The 19802-nt window shown below is 39.4% G+C and overlaps 1 protein-coding gene across 3 annotated transcripts in view; it reads right to left on the reverse strand.

Annotated features, from left to right (window-relative positions):
* Nucleotides 1–19802, reverse strand: part of ARPC2 (actin related protein 2/3 complex subunit 2) — a 28788-nt gene that overhangs the window by 8690 nt on the left and 296 nt on the right. For all 3 annotated transcript variants that reach the window (XM_004469588.5, XM_004469590.5, XM_004469589.5), the window contains exons 2-7: nt 19645–19726; nt 10970–11004; nt 9643–9755; nt 4521–4566; nt 2329–2515; nt 1565–1658 (exon numbers count right to left, since the gene is read on the reverse strand). In XM_004469588.5, coding sequence (XP_004469645.1) covers nt 1565–1658; nt 2329–2515; nt 4521–4566; nt 9643–9755; nt 10970–11004; nt 19645–19718 — 549 coding nt within the window. In that variant the 5' untranslated portion in view covers nt 19719–19726. The remainder of the gene's footprint in view (nt 1–1564; nt 1659–2328; nt 2516–4520; nt 4567–9642; nt 9756–10969; nt 11005–19644; nt 19727–19802) is intronic.

The following is a 19802-nucleotide window of genomic DNA, read 5'->3' on the forward strand; positions in this document are numbered from 1 at the left end:
TTATTAGACACAGGAAAAAGTTCGGATGATTTGTTTTTGAGGAAAAGCCAGCAAAATGAGTTCAATTCCCTACGGTCATTTTCAATAAATTACCCCAGTCTCTGAATCTAGAGAGGGTAGGTAGGGTATATGGCCTTCTGAGCACAGCCTTTTCACATTCCTAGACGCCATATGGGCCTGCATGGCGCCAGTCCAGTCACTAACTGGAGATACTGTTAGTACAAAGATGCAAAAGAGGCTTTGTTTTCCCTTTCAGACAAATGTCCTACCACATGGACTCTGAGGGAGGAGTTTAAAGTCATATATGCAAAAAAAGAATACACAAAATTTTCCTAAGGAATAAATCTCCAGTAAATGTTCCAAGATAAGAGCTGTTGGAAGTATAAATAAGTTAAGATGTCTCCTGGAAAAAAAATGGAACATGACTGGTAAAAAACCAGCCAAATCTAAATATATACTTTATAGCTTTTAAAATTAGTCCGTCAGTCTGGATTTAGCCCAATTTCTGAGCTACTGCATTTAATTTCTTTTCAAATCTGCACAAAACACATGAAATGTTTATCTAGAGGCTGAATCTTAGGACCTAAGATATATGTAAGTGTATATATACACACACACTTTTCATAAACTTCAATACTCTCAACTGTGTCAATATTCTGATTTTTCTGCACAGGGACTCCAAAATTAGAGTTTCTGATTAATCTGCCAAATCACAAAAAGCCACTATGGATGATCAAATTGGGGCTACCACTTGTGAAGATTTTACTAGCCAGTGAGAAGGCTATACATAAAGTATCCTTACTAGATTAATCACAAATGTCTTTCAATTCTATTTGGCAAAATTTTTGTCCCACAATTCCTAAATCTCACCACTCTGACAAAGAACAGGATGAACACTCAACTTTTTGAAAATTTTAACCACTGTACTAGACCTTGAATGCTGAGCCATCTCAGAAGAAACCAATCTGAATGTCATCTGACCAATGACTTTTCATGTCTCAGAGCCAGCGAATGGCTAGTAGACAAGATGACAAAACCACAACAGGGCTATAATCGCTGAACCCAACTGCACCAAAAATGCAATTACAAAATGTAATAAACTAACTAAACCCCATTACTATTCTTATTAGATGAGCTTTCCCCAAGGGAGGCATCCTATGGTAACCTCATTCAAACTCGAGCTGAGCCTTTTCTCTATCAGTTCACCAACTCTATCTTATTAATCATTTACTTAATCTTCTACAGACTCTTTATTCTGAAAAGAACTCGACTAAAGCAAGCAAACAGAACTTCACTAAAAATCTGCAGAAACAGAAGGTAAGAAACATGACACAGCTTTAGATCAAAAGATCCCATGGAGGATACTCAATATTCAGTCTTACTCTATGTTCACTACTCAATACACTGTTTAGTCCTACCCTGAAAGAGGCTAGAACCAATGAGGGGGAAAAACATTCAATCAGTTTGGTAGGGGCTGTTTATCATTTTCTTTTCTATGCCATTGGTGCATTTCTGGGCAAAGGTACCTCACTTTGCCATAGTTTATTCCCAAGGTACTCCTTACCTGCATAAACACCTTTCCAATGACCACATCGTCATCATCTTTAAACACTGTGCTGAAGACTACTGTGACTCTGTCCTTTTTGGACTCAACGTACCTGAGGAGAACAAAACCCAAAAGTAAGTACAGAATCAGATTGGGGGTTCTTGTCAATAACTTTATCTACAGATGAATTAGAAGGCTTAAGTCATAAATCCTCTCATTAAACAAGGTGTCCCAAGCAAGACCAGGACTTAGGGATAATCAAGTCAGCATAATAAATGCATGCCCTATGAGAGGCAGGAGGTAGAAATTATCAAAAGTAGATTTCATTAACTTACATATATGGTGTGATTAGAACCTAGACTCAGTGATTCTCAGAACTCCATTTTTAAAACTTTGTTTCTTTATATTTTATGAAGTTCATAGTATGTATATGATCTATGAGTTGCAGTAACACAGAACCTATAGTCACTCCTTGGTATCCTGATTATCTGGGCTATTCTTGAAAGGAACTCAGAATGTCAGAATGAGGCCTTAAAGGAAAGCACTGAATTCTCTTCCTATGTTTTGCCAATTCTTAGTATCTGGACACTGCGTGAAGAGGCCTGTTTTTTTTTCCCCCCTCTATTATTTAGATCTTGGCTTAAGGAACTTCATGAGGAAAAATGCTTCAGGGGAATTTACATAATAGAGTTTAAGGTTTAACCTAGTCTTATTTTTTTCAGTAAGGGTCATCCTAAGTTTAATAGCCAAACCCAGGCTTCAGGACCAAATTCTATACTCACATGGTTTCATCATCCCTATAATGGATAACTGCCCTGTTCTCGCCTTCCTTGCCCTCTTCTTGAAATTGGAAGTACTTCTCAAAGACAGAGGCAAAACAGTTTCGTTTCAACATGCCAGCCTGATGTACAATTGAATCCTTGGATGCAGGGAGATTTTCAAGGTCATAAAGCAAAGAGACATTGTAACCTGGAGGAAGGAAAATAAAAAACCACCACATGGCATATAGAAAAAAACTTATAAACTTATTAAAAAAAAAAAAGTTTACTGATCTCTCCCAAATAGAAAGACTAGAGGTTATCTTGAGAAAACTTAAACTTTTCAGATTTTAATGCCATAGTCATTTCTCAGTATTTGTACTTTTAACCTAGGAAGAATACAGAATAATTTCCATCTATCTCATAAAATCTTATTCTTGTCAAATCCCCATAAATATATATAAATAATAATGTAATTAACAAATGCTAAGCAGTAATTTGAATCAATATCAAAGATGCCTAATTAAAGCAATGGAATGGGAGGAATTATAATGTGGAAACTCTGATTAGAAATTTAGTGTTCCAAAGATAGTTGTGAAGAGAGAATGCATCATTACAAGCTATGGCATGAGTCATATATTTTTCTGATAGTGAATGTGCCAGGAGCTGAGTCGCTTTCTGATAATAAAGCATAATAGTCCTTATACACAATTGCAAACCCTTTTTGTGAGTAGAGGCAGGTTATAGAAAAACTCAAATATCCACTTATAGATATATACTTCTCTGATAGTTTTTATTTTTATACCACAAAATTTTCAGTGTATTTTAAAAATATTTTATTTCATTTGATTTCCATAACAAGCCTGTGAAGCAGGTGGGTCAGATGAGGTTATTCTCATTTTATACAGTGAAAAAAAGTTCAAAGAACTTAAGAAGTCAAATAAACCAACAACAACAAAACATATACACACAAAAAACTACAGCTGAAGTCAGACTTTAATTAAGGCTTCTAATATGGGGAAGAGAATGTATTAAGGATGAAGAAAATTAAAAACCTAGAGTTTTCCAAACTTGCCTAGGTAAACCCATGTTTATAAGCTGGGTTTTATGATTTTATGGTATAAAATCTTCTACATCTGATAGATGTCACTTAGTTTGTTTTTTATTTCTGTGACAATTTAGTCCACCTTCATAGGCTGCTGTCAAAGCTTCCATCCACCAATACTTCGAGTAACAAGTTGCATTCTAAAGGCACCTTTCTGAATTGAGATATTTTATTTCCTGAGGCAGAAATACAGGACATGTAGTATGGTATTCTAAAAGGGGTGGTGAGGCAGTGTCATCCAATAAAAATGTCAAAGGAAGAAAAAAGGCATGGGGGAAGAGAGAGAATGAGCTAGTAAAAGGTATCTTGCTGTGGTTTTGTTCTTTTTCTTTAAACAGAAACCTATTTATCTACATTGGAAAAATTTAGTAGTCAAGATACTAAAGTATTATTTGAATAACCAACGTTGATACTCAAATGGTCTTATTTCTTGATCCTCACTTTGGGCCCCTGCTAAATGGCTCAGAAACTGGGACATGCCACTTCATCATAGGGATGAAAACATGGTTCAGTTTTTTCCACTATAACCTCCTCTGAAATAGTATAATATAGCTGTTCTAAATAAGAGTGTTCAGGGCACCTTTCAGTCTTTTAGAGTTGGAATGAATGCAGAGATCAACTATTAGAAGAGTGGATTAAAGAGGTGGTTGACATTTTTGTAACTTGAAAATGGAAGAATAGTTGAGAATATTCCTCTTCCTTCTCCAAATGTGCAGGGTAAAGAAAAAAGGTATTACTGGGGGCTTGAGGTGGGAATCAATGTTTGCTTAGTTTCTTCTCAAAAGGCATTTTTAATCACCATGACCAAACAAAGGAAGCCCTCTGGCTGGAAGATTAAGGAAGAGTCACTTGGCCCCATCAAATAATAAATGGCACACATCAATTCCATTCATCCCATTGTCACTAACCATACTGGATAAAGCAAAGCCCTTGAAAGCTATTTTTATGGAGTGAGTCAAAGTGGGAACTGGGCTCTTGCAGAAATGTTTGTAAAATAAGTAATATTTAAATTCTTTCGCTAAAAAAAAAAGCATAGGTCATACAAACAGGGCAAAGGGAACATCTGTCTCTTTCCAGGCCATTCCACACAGTTGCTCACATTACTACGTACCTGATTCTGGATTTACCAAGAAACTCCCGTACACCCTCTTTAATAACTAGAAAATACAAAAACAAATAAGTTAATTCAAAACCCTTGATAATTTCATTACTTAGAAAAATATTTGCTGAGCACTTCTTAACTTTTCTAACTTTTATTTGGTGGATGGCAAAACAGATATAGAGGGGGAAACACTTATTTGAGTTACCACGTAAGTCATTAATAAAACTGAGATTAGAATGCAAAAAGGTTAGTTGCTTCTTGGCCTTTCGGCTAAGAACAAGTGTAGAACCCAAAAGGTTAGTCTAGGATCTGTCTTTCCATGGAAGCTCATCCATTACTCTTTTGGAACTTGATCACATTCTTTTTATGTTATTTTCATCTAGATCCTACACTGCACTGAAACGTTCTGTTTTCAAGAAGGCAGAAAGATGTCTAATTCAAGAGAACAGATTATGTTAGTTATCAACTACACACAAGCCAAGCCACTAACCAAAGTCAATAAAGAGATTGAAAAAATAGTATTGGGAACTGATTTCAGTTAGACTGCTTACCTTGTATGCTTCAAAATCACTTAGCTCATAACCAGTTTTTAAGGCAAAGAATAATGGATAATGGAAACCTAGTCAGCTATTAATACTGGGTCCACAGAAGGTTGTGTGCCCTAAATGTCTTTCCCACAACCAATCAATACTTACTGCTAGCTACTTTCCAGCCTGCCTTTTTAAGTCAACAATAAAATAAGAGCCCCTTTTATACCTTCCAATTTTTTTTTCTCTGCCAGTGTGACTGCTTCACCTGCTTCCAGGCGGAAACAAACTTCCGTATTTTTGAAAAGATAGTTCTGACTTAAATGTTACATAGGACACACTAAGTAGTAGAAAGGCTGCTATTTGTTGAGAGACACAAATTAAATATTACAGTCACTAACAATCTAATAACTTTTTTTGGTACTTATAATTTTTATATGGGTAGCGGATTTGGCTCACCTGATAGAGCATCCGCCTACCACATTGGAGGTCCAGGGTTCATACCCAGGGCCTCCTGACCCATGTGGAGCTGGCCCACGCACAATGCTGATGCATGCAGGGAGTGCCGTACCACGCAGGGGTGTCCCCTGCGTAGGGGAGCCCCATGTGCAAGGAATGCACCCTGCAAGGAGAGCTGCCCACGCGAAACAAGTTCAGCCTGCCCAGGAGTGGTGCCGCACAAACGGAGAGCTGACGCAGCAAGATGACGCAACAAAAAAGGGATGACCCCCAGTGCTGCTGACAAGAATACAAGTGGACACAGAAGAATACATAGCAAATGGACAAAGAGAGCAGACAACAACTGGCGGGGGTGGGGAGAAGAGGAGAGAAATAAAATAAAATAAATCTTAAAAAAAATTTTTTTAAATGCTTAAGAGCAAAACACTGACATGGCTTACTAATAAACATCATTAAATTTAGTGAGGGAAGGCATCATCACTACAAGATGATGAAACTGGGAAACGGACTTTGGCCCAGTGGTTAGGGCGTCCGTCTACCACATGGGAGGTCCGCGGTTCAAACCCCGGGCCTCCTCGATCCGTGTGGAGCTGGCCATGCGCAGCGCTGATGCGCGCAAGGAGTGCCGTGCCACGCAAGGGTGTCCCCCGCGTGGGGGAGCCCCACGCGCAAGGAGTGCGCCCGTGAGGAAAGCCGCCCAGCGTGAAAAGAAAGAGCAGCCTGCCCAGGAATGGCGCCGCCCACACTTCCTGTGCCGCTGACGACAACAGAAGCGGACAAAGAAACAAGACGCAGCAGCAAATAGACACCAAGAACAGACAACCGGGGGTGGGGGTGGGGGGAATTAAATAAATAAATCTTTAAAAAAAAAAAAAAAAAAAAAGATGATGAAACTGAGGCCACTATAGGAAAACTCAGTAGTACCAGGCTACAGGGTTTTACCTGGAGGCATGTCATCTACCATAAGCACACTAAGAACCCTCTAGTAGTATTTCTGGGATACAAGGGAACTCCGCCCCCCCAAAGTAAAAACAAAAACAAAAACAAAAATAAAACCCAATACATAATTTACAAGGTACCATGAAAAGTGAATAAAACCACAGACTTTTGCTTTAATTGTAAGAGTTTAAAAGAATTTCATTTGCTAGGGAAAACCACAGAGAATACAGGCAGAACTAGAATGCAGCTCCACACAAGCAGAGACGCCTCTGTTTACTGCAGTGTTCTCAGGGCCTAGGGCAATGGCTACGTACAGAGAGGTACAAAAATATGAGGAAATATGATGTTTTTCTTCTAATTTTATTTTCTATGTGTTTTTTTTCCCCCTGAGGTACCAGGGTCAGAGACTGAACCCAGGACCTTTTACGTGGGAAGCTGGCGCTCAACCACTAAACCACATCAGCTACCCTGAATTGGTCTTCTCGTTTGTTTGCTTGTTTTTTAAGGAGGCACCAGAGACCTCCCATGTGTGAAGCAGGTGCTCAACTGCTTGAGCCACATTTGCTCCCTCTGTTATTAAAAAAAAAAAAAAAGGAACAAACAAACCATTTATTTTATGCTCTATTTGAAAAAAATTATTACATGGTGTTTTTTTCTATACATTCTGAAATATCCTTTGGAAACACCTTAAGTAATGACTATAGATCATCTACTGAACAATATTTTCTTAATATTTTCTTAATAAAATTAATATTTTCTTAATAAAATATTTTCTTAATAAAATTCCACATATTTATTTAACCATCTCCCTATAGTTGGAAGAAATTCTCAATCTGTAAAACCTGGATAATACAGTGGGGCTCAAAGCATGAATCAGTGATCATACTTATTTATATAAAGGCAAGAGATAAGGAATGCCATGTGTAGTTGCTACTTGGTGAGCATCCAGACACCACTGAGGGATCTTTTTTATAGCAGAGGAATTGGGAGGCAGGGGCTCAAGTTCACATAGTTTGTTGTTGGCATAGAGATCGGACCTTCAAGTGTCCCACACACCACTTCTCCTAAAGAGCTTGGGCAGGGGGGCGGATAGAGAATAGCATGCACATCCCATTGTAATTTTCACCAGCATACTGCGCCTCAGAGCTACACTTCTGTACTCTGAGAACTATTGATTCTTGAAGGAAGGGGAAATCAAACATGGGAAAAACCACAGCCCCTAAGATTTAGATAAATCTAGATACTAAATTAATATGCCAAGACACAAGAGGAACTTAAGAGTCAAATTTATACCATATTGGGCTCCTTTGCTCCCTTCCCTTGGGCAAAACCAGCTAATACTTCCCTGTTTACTTCACTTGGTGCTTTTAACCATGATTCACTTTTCAATCTGCATCCTCTCTCCCAACCTGATACCAAGAGAGGAGGAACCGATCACTCATTACCAGCATACCCTCCCACCCTAACAGCAGAGGCTTTCTGTCTTTAAAGCTGATTTGTGACAAAGAAACAAGCCTCCTGCTGGCTACCACAGACTAGTTAATGTTTAACTAACCCAGGGAGCCATTTACAGTGCACTCTGCTCCAATGCTGTGAATGTTCTTTACTCCACCCACTCAAGTGGGTGGGCTTGGCTCTTTGACCCTTGTGGTAGCTCTAAGAATAGCAATGTGTTCTGGAGTTCTACTGTAAGAAAAGCACAGAATGGAAAAGAGATTTAAGCAGTCTAGCTCAAGGCTTCCTTTCCCTTCCAATGATTACTATTATTACACCTAAACCTTCAAACAGAGAACATTATCTAGGGTGAACGATTATACAATTTTTCAGCTGTCTGTTCAAATGTTTAACAGTTCTCTTCAGGAAGTTATCTTACAACCAACATAAAGCAGGACTGTCATAGCCACTTGTTTCCTCTTGTTCTTTACCTGGGAAAGGCAAGATTAGGCACCATCTTTTACATAAGAAGTCTTTGTATACTTTATGACTAGGTCTTTCTTCTGAAGCTTTTCTTTTTCAGGTAAAATAACCCTAAATTCAATTTCTCTAAACCTTTCTTCTCTAAACCTTTCTTGTTTCTTTGAACTTATGTTATGGGACAAATAACTGCATTTCAATAACTAAAGGAAGTGACTACCTATGGCTCTTACAATTTTGTTTGGTTAACATCAATTTTAGTTTTTATACCAAAAAATTGTTGAGCGTTTGATTAAATTCCTTAAAAAAAAAAAAGTCCTTTTATTACATATATTTTAAACAGTTCAAAGGTTACTACTCAATTTATTCAGAAAGAAAACTAACAGAAGTGGTTGTACTTTCCTTCATTCAACAGATTAAGAAGAACCTAGTTTGTTAAAACTAAGATATTTGAAAACTGATTCAGGAACTGAGTCATACTTCCTGCTTTGAGAACCAACCACAATGTGCACATACTGTTGTAACAGCGTTTTCTTTCTTCCATAAATGGTTCTCTCTAGAGCAAGTATAGTTCAACAGGAACCAAACCTGCTACTTTAGCTATCAAAAGAAGCCAGTGAATAAGGCATGGATGCTTAGAGTTTCATAACATCTGAACGTCTCTTATTTTGGCTGCTAAGGTAGACAAAGGCAGAAGAGATACTTAGAGGCCAGTTCTAAAGAACATTAAAAAATTTAAAGTACAGATTTGTGCCTCAACTTCCAGAATAAGAAACTGAGATGGTAAAGTTTATGATCCTTTAAACAGGTCAGAAGTTATATACCTGCCTTGACACTACAGAAATAGAATGAACTCATCTCATTTTTGCAATAGCTATTTGTATACTGCCAATATGTCAAGGAAAAGTATTCTTTGCTTCCTTTTTGAACAACTAAGGCTGTTTTTGTTTTATAAAATCTTGGTAGTGTATATACTTTGTTTAAAGAAAAAAATGGGCAAACATATTCCTTTAACATCTTGATACTTGAGTGTAGAAGGTCTTTATTTCTCCAGAATAAAAAGCAAGGAAAGAGTCAACACTTCTTCTGGGACATAACTACCCCTTCTTTTTTTTACATCATTATGGGAAATGGAGCCAAGAACCCCTGGTGAGGTGGGCAAGCTGTCCAGACTGGTTGGTGCTGTGGTCAGTATAATGAAGAAAGTGGGGATGATTCAATGCCACGGGCTTCTATGAGTAGAAGGCTGCCAACAAAAGGAAAAGTCCCAAGGAAAATGACATGGAACTTACCTCATCAGCACCATGTGCCTGTAGTTCCTTGTAGAATTTCAAAGAAATACTGACCATCACTTTTGTTTTGTCTCCATTAGGATTTGAAATATGATAGAGGACCCCATCAAAATCTGTGAGGAAAGCAAAGACGACTGCTTAACCTGGGAATGCGGAATAATATATCTAAGCATCAAACTTGTTTAAAAGAAGGCATGTAAGTAAAATGGCATTTATTTTAAATCTATGTGGAAAGTCAGCAGAAACACTGGGTTATAAGTGCTAAGTACCAATCTCTTTGCTCTTTTCTACAATCACAAATCTATTCTTATTTTTTCGGTGATGTATTTTAAACATATGAAAGTAGAAAAAACAGTATAATGAACTTCTCCCTATCTGTCATTGAGGCTTCAACAATTATCAACACATGGGCAATCTTCTTTCATTTAGACATGACCCCTACCTCCAATCATTTACTTTGAAGCAAATCCTAGACATCATTTCATCCATAAATACTTCAAAATGTATCACCAGAAGATAAAAAATAGATGACTTAAAAAAAAAACAAACCACAATACCAATGTCAGGCCTAAAAATAACAATTTCTTAATATAAAAAAACAGTCAAATGTTCAAATATTCCCTTTTGTCTCCCCAATTTTTAAAAATACTGTTGTCTTATTTCAATTAGGAGCCAAACAAGTCCACACTGTGCATTTACTTATCTTTTAAGCCTCTTCTAATCTATAGGCCTCCCTTTCCTTTGGCATCTATCTCCCTGCACTACACAGGGGACTTACCCTGTGTATTTCCTGAAACTAGATTCTCAGGGAGCTGGCATGAGAACCACAGCATTTCAGAGCCATAAAGTCTTTATCTACAGATCATCTACTCAAATACCCTCATTTTACAGATTGGTTGTGTAACTCCTCAAAGGTCAAACAACAAATGAGTATTATCAACACCTAACTCTTCAGAGAATAGAAAGTAGTAATATCTCTCACTGATGTGATGAACAAATCTTTAGCATTTTCATGTTCCTTTCTATTCTAATGCCAAGCAAACTAAGATGTTGGCTACCTGAAGATAATAATACATTTTCCAAATTACTTCCAAATTTATAAAAACCACAGTTGTTATTACAAAATTAACCCCAAACTTCATCAGCAGGAAACTACTAGTTCACTGATTTCCAATTTCAGTCATCAATGTTACAAGAAATGATCATCTACAATAAAGACCTTAAAAAGACTTTACAACAAAAGGACAGCAATCAAAATGCGAAAGCTTAATAATTTAGGGACAATTTTGTTTTCTATTTTTTATATTGTGCATTTGAAGATATTTACCTGCAAATGTTACTTCTACTGCTTCTGGTTTGTTTCTGCAAAACAAAACAAATTCTGTTAGTTAAGATAATCTTACTGCTGCTTGCCTTCTAGGGGACTTGGAAAGGCTCCTGAGATTTATTAGGATTAGACCATTCTGTATAAATCTCAAGTTTTCTGCTGATTCAAGTAACAATTTATTTTCTCATGCACTTAAACCTTTGTACTTGCTAAAAGTGAAAGATAAAAAGAAAGCAGAGTATCTACGGCTTTTGTTTTCTGGCTGCTGTAGAATCTCTTGTCATGCTTTGTGCTCACCTTCGATTCTGAATTTCCTAAGAACATAATATACATATGTTTGTATATGTGAACCACAAAATGCCATCTTTTGGTGCCTTCCTCAAGGAAGTGGTGATGAGGACAGTACATTCAGAAGGAAAACTGTTTAATCCAACACAGAATAGTTTCAATTAGTTTAAAAGTGAAAGGATGACTTTAGGCCATAGAACACAACAGCAAATTAGATTCCTTATTAAAGAAACTAGGCAATCTGTAAGTCCCCTATCTTTTCCCCCTTTCTTTATATCAGCAAAGAATTTACCAATCTCCTTCACAAAGCCCTCTTCTATCTGGTTCTACTATATGGTTTTGTTTTAATTCCAGCTCTGTACTTGCATAGAGTATAACGCAAATTAACACTAAATATAACACTGAGGAGAACAGCCAAGACACCTGTTTTCCGACTTTAGCTTTTTTATCAGGTAAATGATTTGGAACAAATTAACAATCTTAAGCCTTTGTTTTCTCATCTACTTATCTATTAAATGGGAGAACACAAGTGATCCCAGCTTCCTCACAGAACTCCTGAAGATAAATCAAGAAAGTAGACCTGAATGCACTTATCCTAGAGAAGGTAACGACTGCTTCATACTTTGTGTGATTCTTAGCACAGGGACTTCTATTTGATAAATGCTGTGAATTATTACCAGAAGTCATGAGATACATCTAGCTATAAGCAATAATGGTCAATTAACCCCTAGTGAAAAGCTACTTTACACACTTTCCCTCCTTTTCCTCAAAGCCCAGTGGTAGGAAACAAATGAAGACTCTAGTGCTTTATAAGTTACCTACAACTCAAGTGATTCCATTTATATGGGCTAGCAGACAAGATATACACATTTTCACATTTATTTTTAACTAACTTATTCAAGACCTCACAGTCAGCTGCCTATCTTTTATACTATCTCTGCTCCTTCACTTGTAAAAGGAACCAAGACTGAGTAGCCCTCCAGAGTTGCTGGGAAATAATGGAATACATAACAAGGTTTATGACTGTTAAAAAAGCTGATGCAGAAAAAGCAGTTGTAGCTCTGTGGTTGAGCACAGTTTCCCATGTTTGAAGTCCTGGGTTCAATACCTGGTATGTTCTACTTAAAAAAGCTGATGTAGAGGTAAATAGTATCTTTCAAGGAAAATGGCTTCTACTATTAAACATCTGTCAACCTTACTGAAATATCAGTCCATGTGAATCACACACAAAGTTCTACCCTGTTTCAAAGCCATCCACAGGTAGGAAAAGTACTTTGGGTGTCTCTGAGAATCAAGTGGGTTTATGGGGAGGCAGTAGTACAGAATACAATGAAAAAAAATTGGATTGAATATTTAAATTGCTACTGAGTTTTAATTTTGAAACCATAGCCAGGAAACAAAGGCAATAAATGGCTAACAACTATTCCTCATCTCTAGAAAACTAGAGCAAACATCCATCTACAGCCCATTTGAATGAAACATTAAGAGGATGTACAACAGAAAGAAACACTGAAGCATATTTTCCTGGGTAAGTCTGGCTGTGCTTGAGAGTGAAGATTTATAAAAGTCTATATATTATCACTTTGTATGTGGTTGTGTCTTCTTGTTTTGATTTTTCATTGTAGGCAATTTTAAAAAATGATTTATTTATTTTCTCTCTCCACCCCCTCCTGCCCTGGTTGTCTGTTCTCTGTGTCTACTTGCTGTGTCTTCTTTGTCCGCTTCTGTTGTTGTCAGCGGCACAGGAATCTGTGTTTCTTTTTGCTGCATCATCTTGTTGTGTCAGCTCTGTGTGTGCGGCACCATTCCTGGGCAGGTTGCACTTTCTTTCGTGCTGGGTGGCTCTCTTTACGGGGCGCACTCCTTGCGTGTGGGGCTTCCCTACGCAGGGGACACCCCTGCGTGGCATGGCACTCCTTGCGCGCATCAGCACTGCGCATGGGCCAGCTCTATACCAAGTCAACAACCTGATCATTCTTCCTCTTCAACGCTTTATCAACAGACTTGAGAAAAATGAAGTACGAATAACTTCAAGGTTCCAAGCTATAAACATTTTGATTCTCTGAAATGTTCAATTTCTCTAGGCCATAAAGTTCCCTAAGCACAGATCCCCAGTGGGAAAAGTTGCTACCTATAATAAGTGGTATGTTGCCTGAGTTAGGACTATTTGTCAAATCACTGCCATTAATATTTTAGTTAACTATTTATGGTTGCACAAAAGGCTGAAGAGGAGAAAGGCTGCTGAGACTTCATTCAAAATCACATGGAGTCAGAGGTCCAAGAACTCTCTGTGCCTTAACCACAGAGCTTAAAATAAACCAAAATGGGACCATTTCTCAACTCTAAAACTAGATGTTGCTTATTTATTTTTGTGTTTTAAAATCATGGAGATAGCAGGGATTAAGATTGGTCTGGGGGCGGCGGACTTGGCCCAGTGGTTAGGGCATCCGTCTATCACATGGGAGGTCCACGGTTCAAACCCTAGGCCTCCCTGACCCGAGGGGAGCTGGCCCATGCACAGTGCTGATGCGTGCAAGGAGCGCCGTGTCATGCAGAGGTGTCCCCCACGTAGGGGCTCCCCATGCGAAAGAAAGCACAGCCTGCCCAGGAATGGCGCTGCACACACGCAGAGCTGACACAACAAGATGATGCAATGAAAAGAAACACAGATTCCCATGCTGCTGACAACAGAAGCAGACAAAAAAAACCCCCAAAAACATGCAGCAAATGGACACAGAGAACAGACGGGGGTGGGGGGGGAGCGGAGAAATAAAAATAAATCTTGAAAAAAAAAAAAAAAAAAAGATTGGTCTGGGATAAAGTATACCACTGAACAGTCCCCAAAGATAAATGGTTATTTATTTTTTAAAAAGATTTATTTATTTATTTTCTCCCCTCCCCCCACTCCCCACCCCACTTGTCTGTTCTTTGTGTCTATTTGCTGCATCTTCTTTGTCCGCTTCTGTTGATGTCAGCGGCACAGGAATCTGTGTCTCTTTTTGTTGCATCATCTTGTGTTAGCTCTCCGTGTGTGCGGCGCCATTGCTGGGCAGGCTGCACTTTCTTTCGCACTGGGCGGCTCTCCTTACGGGGTGCACTCCTTGTGCGTGGGGCTCCCCTACGCGGGGGACACTCCTGCGTGGCACGGCACTCCCTGTGCGCATCAGCACTGTGCACGGGCCAGCTCCACATGGGTCAAGGAGGCCCAGAGTTTGAACCGCGGACCTCCCATGTGGTAGGTGGATGCCCTAACAACTGGGCCAAGTCTGCTTCCCGATAAATGGTTATTTACTCTTCTGCCATCTGCTAAAGTTACAGATGCCTGGGGTGAGTTTAATCACAGGAAAAGCAAATCCTTCAGTCTTGACAGTTTGACTCAAGTTCTGTCACTTACTGGATATAAAACGACAGGCAACGTTACTCAAATGTCACTGAACCTCAGTGTCCTCTTTTATAAAATGGGGATAAAAACACCTTCCTCACAAGACTGTTGTGAAGACGACTAAATGCAGTTATGTATAGTAGTTTGCTAATTAGTGTCTTCTGAACACGTTATACATATGCTGTGATTATGATCCCCTTAGCCCTGAGGGTAGTCAAATGAATGTGCCATACAAACATCATCATGTTCTGTGCATGCTGTATCATAAACAAGATTAGGAATCATCAGTGAAGGGTGCCGAGCACAGTGCTTCACAAAGAGTAGTTACTCATTAAATGCTTACTCCCGCCCCAAAACACCAAAGCCCTACTAACTGTTACACAGGCACATTTTGAAATTAAATGAAACCATATTAAAGCTTACAGCACAGAACATGGCTCATAGAACGTAGTCAATAATTAGTTTTTCTTCTTCTAATCAGACTTTGAAGCTGTGGTTTGATTATAGAACTGCAGTAATTCCAGGAATAAGGAATTGGTTAGCAGTACAAGGAGAAATAGAGTTCCTAGAAATACCAGAAGATTGTAATGTCTGGAATCCTAAAACGAGCCAGCTGGATAAGTCCTCAGGGTTACTGACTGAATAGTCAGTTCAAGACACTAAAACGTATTCAACTAATTCAGATGGGTTTCAAGAGCAATTCTTAAAACCTCTTACAAAAATTTTTCTTCTTTCTTCTAAGGAAGTTTCTGAAATGTCACTAATTAGTCAATAAAGGACTCCTGGCAAATGCATGATTTTATTATAATAAGCCTTTTTTCTAAGGAACTTGGAGTTTTTACTCCTGAATGTATCCTAGGATCTAATTCCTTACTTGGGCATTTGTCCCACTTATAGTTATCCTGTCCATGAGCTGAATTAAGAGGAATTATTGAATTCTTCTCACTATAAAGGTTTCTCATCACTCTCTTTTAAGTAGTCTACAAATGCTCACATCACCTTTCTGAGCAAAGTCTACAAAAATGGACCATATTAGATAAGAGGTGGTTTTACACTTAAGTTGTATCTCAAAATACAGAGAACAAAGAGAAATAAAAGTTGATTCACACAATGTCAGAAAAGTAATAAGCTCCTAAAAAATCAAGAATCATTATACCTGCCTTCATTCATTCCTTCAAGAAACATTTGTCTATACTTAAGATGAGGATGTTGGGAAAACGAAAGTGACTAAAATTATCAGTCACTGCCCTTAAGGAGTCTTCAGTTCTGTAGAGTGTAGCTCTAGGACTTCACCCCAGGAGCAGTGTGTAACTACAATGACCTGTAAAAAGACCATCCAGATCATCTTAGCAAGTCAGCCACTACATCCTATTTCTTCTGAATGCTTAAATAGTGTCCTAATTCCAAATTACTTTAAACCAGTCTGTCTCTCTGAGGACAGATGTAGCGTATTTGGGAATGAGAACAAGGTATCAGCAAGATTTAATTTATTCCTTTCTCAAATTCCTCCCACAGTCCTCGCCCACCCCAACTGGCACTGCTTGCTTACTGAGCTTCACTCCCCCTCAGAGAACCACAGCTCCCCACGATATGCACAGGCTGTGGCAAGGAGCCAGCATGCACTTAAAATCAACAGCAATTCTCATCTGACAGCATTTCTTCAATTTTGGACTCTAGACTCTAGCTAAGTTGACAGGCCTAGCTTCTAAGGCTGAAACGGTTCTTGGCATGTATACTGTAAGAAAAGAATTAAATTAATTTGCCATATTATTTCTGCTTTATTTGGGGGTCTGAGTAAGAATTCCTAAATGAAAAGGGACTCTTGTTGAAAAGACCTGAACATGAGGTTATGTGCAGTGTTGGGTATAGCTTTATAATCAGTTGCATCCTCTCGGCTTGAGGGCTGTTATGAAGACAATTTACCAATAATTATTATTTTGTGAGGATGTAAGGATTATTCCAATAAACCACTTTCCCAGGAGTGTGGTAGGAAAAAATAAAAAGCAATTTACTTGGAATGAATCTTACGCTTTGTTTGAACTGCCTCCAAATTAAGAGGTAATCATGATCAAATGTATTAACTTAAACAGTTTAGAGGACAGACCTGCTTTACCAGAAGAAAACTGAGACTTTTAGTAGGATGTCACAGGTAAGAATATCCAGAAGGATGATCTGAGGCATCATTAAAAAAAGATCAACCACCAAAGGAAAATTAATCTAACGGTATTCTGCATATATACTACAGAACTATTTTAAAGACAATCTTGTGCTTACATTTCCAGTAGCTGAAACAACAGCGCAATTCAATAGAACTTTCTGCAATAAGGGAAATACGCTACATCTGTGCTGACCAATTCAGCAGCCACAAGTACCAGAAATGTGGCTAGCATGACTAAGGAACTCATTTAGTTTTTTTTTTAAGGAGGTACTGAAGACTGAACCCAGGACCTCATACATGGGAAGCAGGCGCTCATTGAGCTACACCCACTCCCCTTAATTTCATTTTAATTAAGTTTCACTTAAATGTAAATGGCCACATATAGCTAGTGGTTACTGCACTGGTCACTCTGGAAAAGGTTGCTCTGAATTGTAATTTCCTCACTTGGTTTGCTCTGAGAAGTGTAAAACAGAGTGGAATTGCCCCTCTTCCAGCAGGCTTCCAAGCAGGCAAAACCTTTCATATATCCCCAGGGTGTCTCCTTAAACTACTCACTCTTACGTTTCTCCCACCCAACTCCATCATCTCTCTACTTCTCTATAACTTTGCCAAAAGGCTCTCTGAGAAAGGCCTCTTTTCTTTGCTCATGCCTGGTGCTGAACACTGGTGGAATCCAGTGCTTGTTCATGATCATCATCCTTCCAGTTATCCTTTGCTGGAAGGCAAGAACAGTGATAAAATATCTAGCTGCTTTACTGCTGCCTCAACATACTGATCTGACATTTGACTTGGAAGCAAGCTTCTGCTGGGTGTTACATTAACAATCTCAGAAAAGCCCTACCTACTAGGCCTAGTATCATGGTCACTTTTCAAAGATTTTCAAAGTGCTTTTCAGCAGAATAAGTTTTGAGCCTGCTTATCTAAAGCCACATCTTAAAGGGGAGATGGGTCAGAATAAAACTAATAAAAGCCCAGCCCCACATTCAATTTTGCTATAATGCATATCTTTGTAACAAAAGCTGCAGAAGTTTTAACTTATGCTTTCCTGATTTGAGAGCCTGCTTTTAATCCCTTTGAAATGGTTAGCTGCTTGTTTTAAGAGTAATTTTCTAAAAGAAAAAGACATCTGAAGTTCTAAATAATGGGTCATGTTTTGGAATCATAAGTTATTAATACCCAAATAGATGTGAACGTACTCCTACATTACCAGGCATGCCTCTACTTGAAAATACACAGATAATCTATTCTGTAGCCACTCAGGCCTCATTCTTTGCTAGTCTGGACTTGAGAATGCATTAAAATCAGTTGTGAAAATGCAGAAGTTAACTGAACTTCCTCCTATGTGCTACAGTGCTCAAAAAAAAGCACACAGCAGTCACCCAAAATAAGACCCTAGGCTGATTCACTTGAATATTTAAAATGCAAAGGAACTGGCATAAGAGGCTGAAGACAAGAGTTTAAGTTAGCCTAAAATATAAGCAACTGCAGCCCCACACCGCGAGCAAACAGTAATGCTCACATTATGTTACTTCAAGGAAAGTCACGCTTCGTTTTACAGGTAAAATCGGCAGGCTTATAAAGGAGTTAGAACACACCATATATTCAATTTATGCAGTGGGTTAAAAGTACATTTTTTTTTTTACTGCCTCCAAACCAAAAGTTCATTACGACTACTTAGAATTTCCCCTCTACCAATCCTCTCCCATCTGTGGTTCTCCACTTACTTACTTTCCTGTTACTAGTTCCCAGTTCATCAGAGACGGTTTGCACTTATTTACTCAACTGTGAAACAGATATGTGAAGCCCCATCCTTACAGAAGGGGAAATGAGGCAAAGGGATTAGCCACAGGTCACTAAAAATTAAGATGCTAAAGTCCAATTCCTTGGCCTCATGTTTTAAATCTTGTATTAAAAAAGTAAAGCAGCTTTGGAGAAGTTGTTTTATATTGATTCTGGTATTTGACTAAGTAGGCTGCCTTGGAAATAGGTCTGAAGCCCATCTTTAAAAAGGCCAACGGTAGAGAAAGTTATCTAAGAACATAGACTCTGGAAGCTATGAAGTGGGTAACTGGACCAGGATTACCACAAGAAGAAATCACAGACTAAGGGTCTAGTATAAAAATTTAAAAGACAAAACAACCAGATAAAGATTACTAGAACCTCAGAAAATAGATAAGGAAAGGGAGTGGATGAAAGGACTGTTAGCTTTGCTTGAGAAGTATGTTCGTAACAAATGGCCAGTTTCTTCTCATAGAAAGGTCGGGGAAAGGCAAATTGGAGACATCACGTTTTTTCGGCTGCAAGACTGGGTCTGACTAGGGCGACAGAATGGGTGCGAAGCAAGCAAAAGCTTTCAATCTTCCCTCCTACACCTTTAGAGGAGGCGGTGGGTGTGGGGGGCAAGAATGGTGGCGGTGGTGTGGGCCCGCATCTTTTCCCCTCCTTCAGTCCTGGGAATCCTTGTAAACTCCCAGCCCAACCCCAAACGGGCTCTCTTCGGGTTCAGAAAACAATGACGGGGCCGATAGAGGGAAGTGGTCCTCTCCTCGCTCCAGACTACAAAGGGATCCTCCCAAGGCGAGTTCCGACCCATCTGCCCTCCTGCCCCACAGTCTCCTGCCCTTTGGCACGCGCACTCCTGTCCACTCACTGCTTCCGCATCCCTCCTCTGAGCCTCGCCCCACGCATCTCTGCGCCTCACCCCACCGCGCCCAATCGCCTCCCACGTCTACCTCGCTGGGGCGGCCCCCACACCAGGTCTGGGGGGTATGGACGGCTATAGGGATTGGCGGGGGTCAGCTCTGCTCCTCCACCTCCCCCCGCCCCCGGCCCCGGCCACGCGCTCACCCGGCGGCCGCGTTCTCGAACTTGAGCGCAAGCGTCTCCTCGATGATGCGGTTGTTCACCTCCAACAGGATCATGGCGGCGGCTGCCCCGGGCAGGGGAAGGAGAAACGAGGGCGGGTGAGGGTGGGTAAGGGAGGAAAGGATGGAGGGAGCGGCCCT

The sequence above is a fragment of the Dasypus novemcinctus genome, chromosome 7 (assembly GCF_030445035.2).
Source record: "Dasypus novemcinctus isolate mDasNov1 chromosome 7, mDasNov1.1.hap2, whole genome shotgun sequence".
Lineage (NCBI taxonomy): Eukaryota > Metazoa > Chordata > Mammalia > Cingulata > Dasypodidae > Dasypus > Dasypus novemcinctus.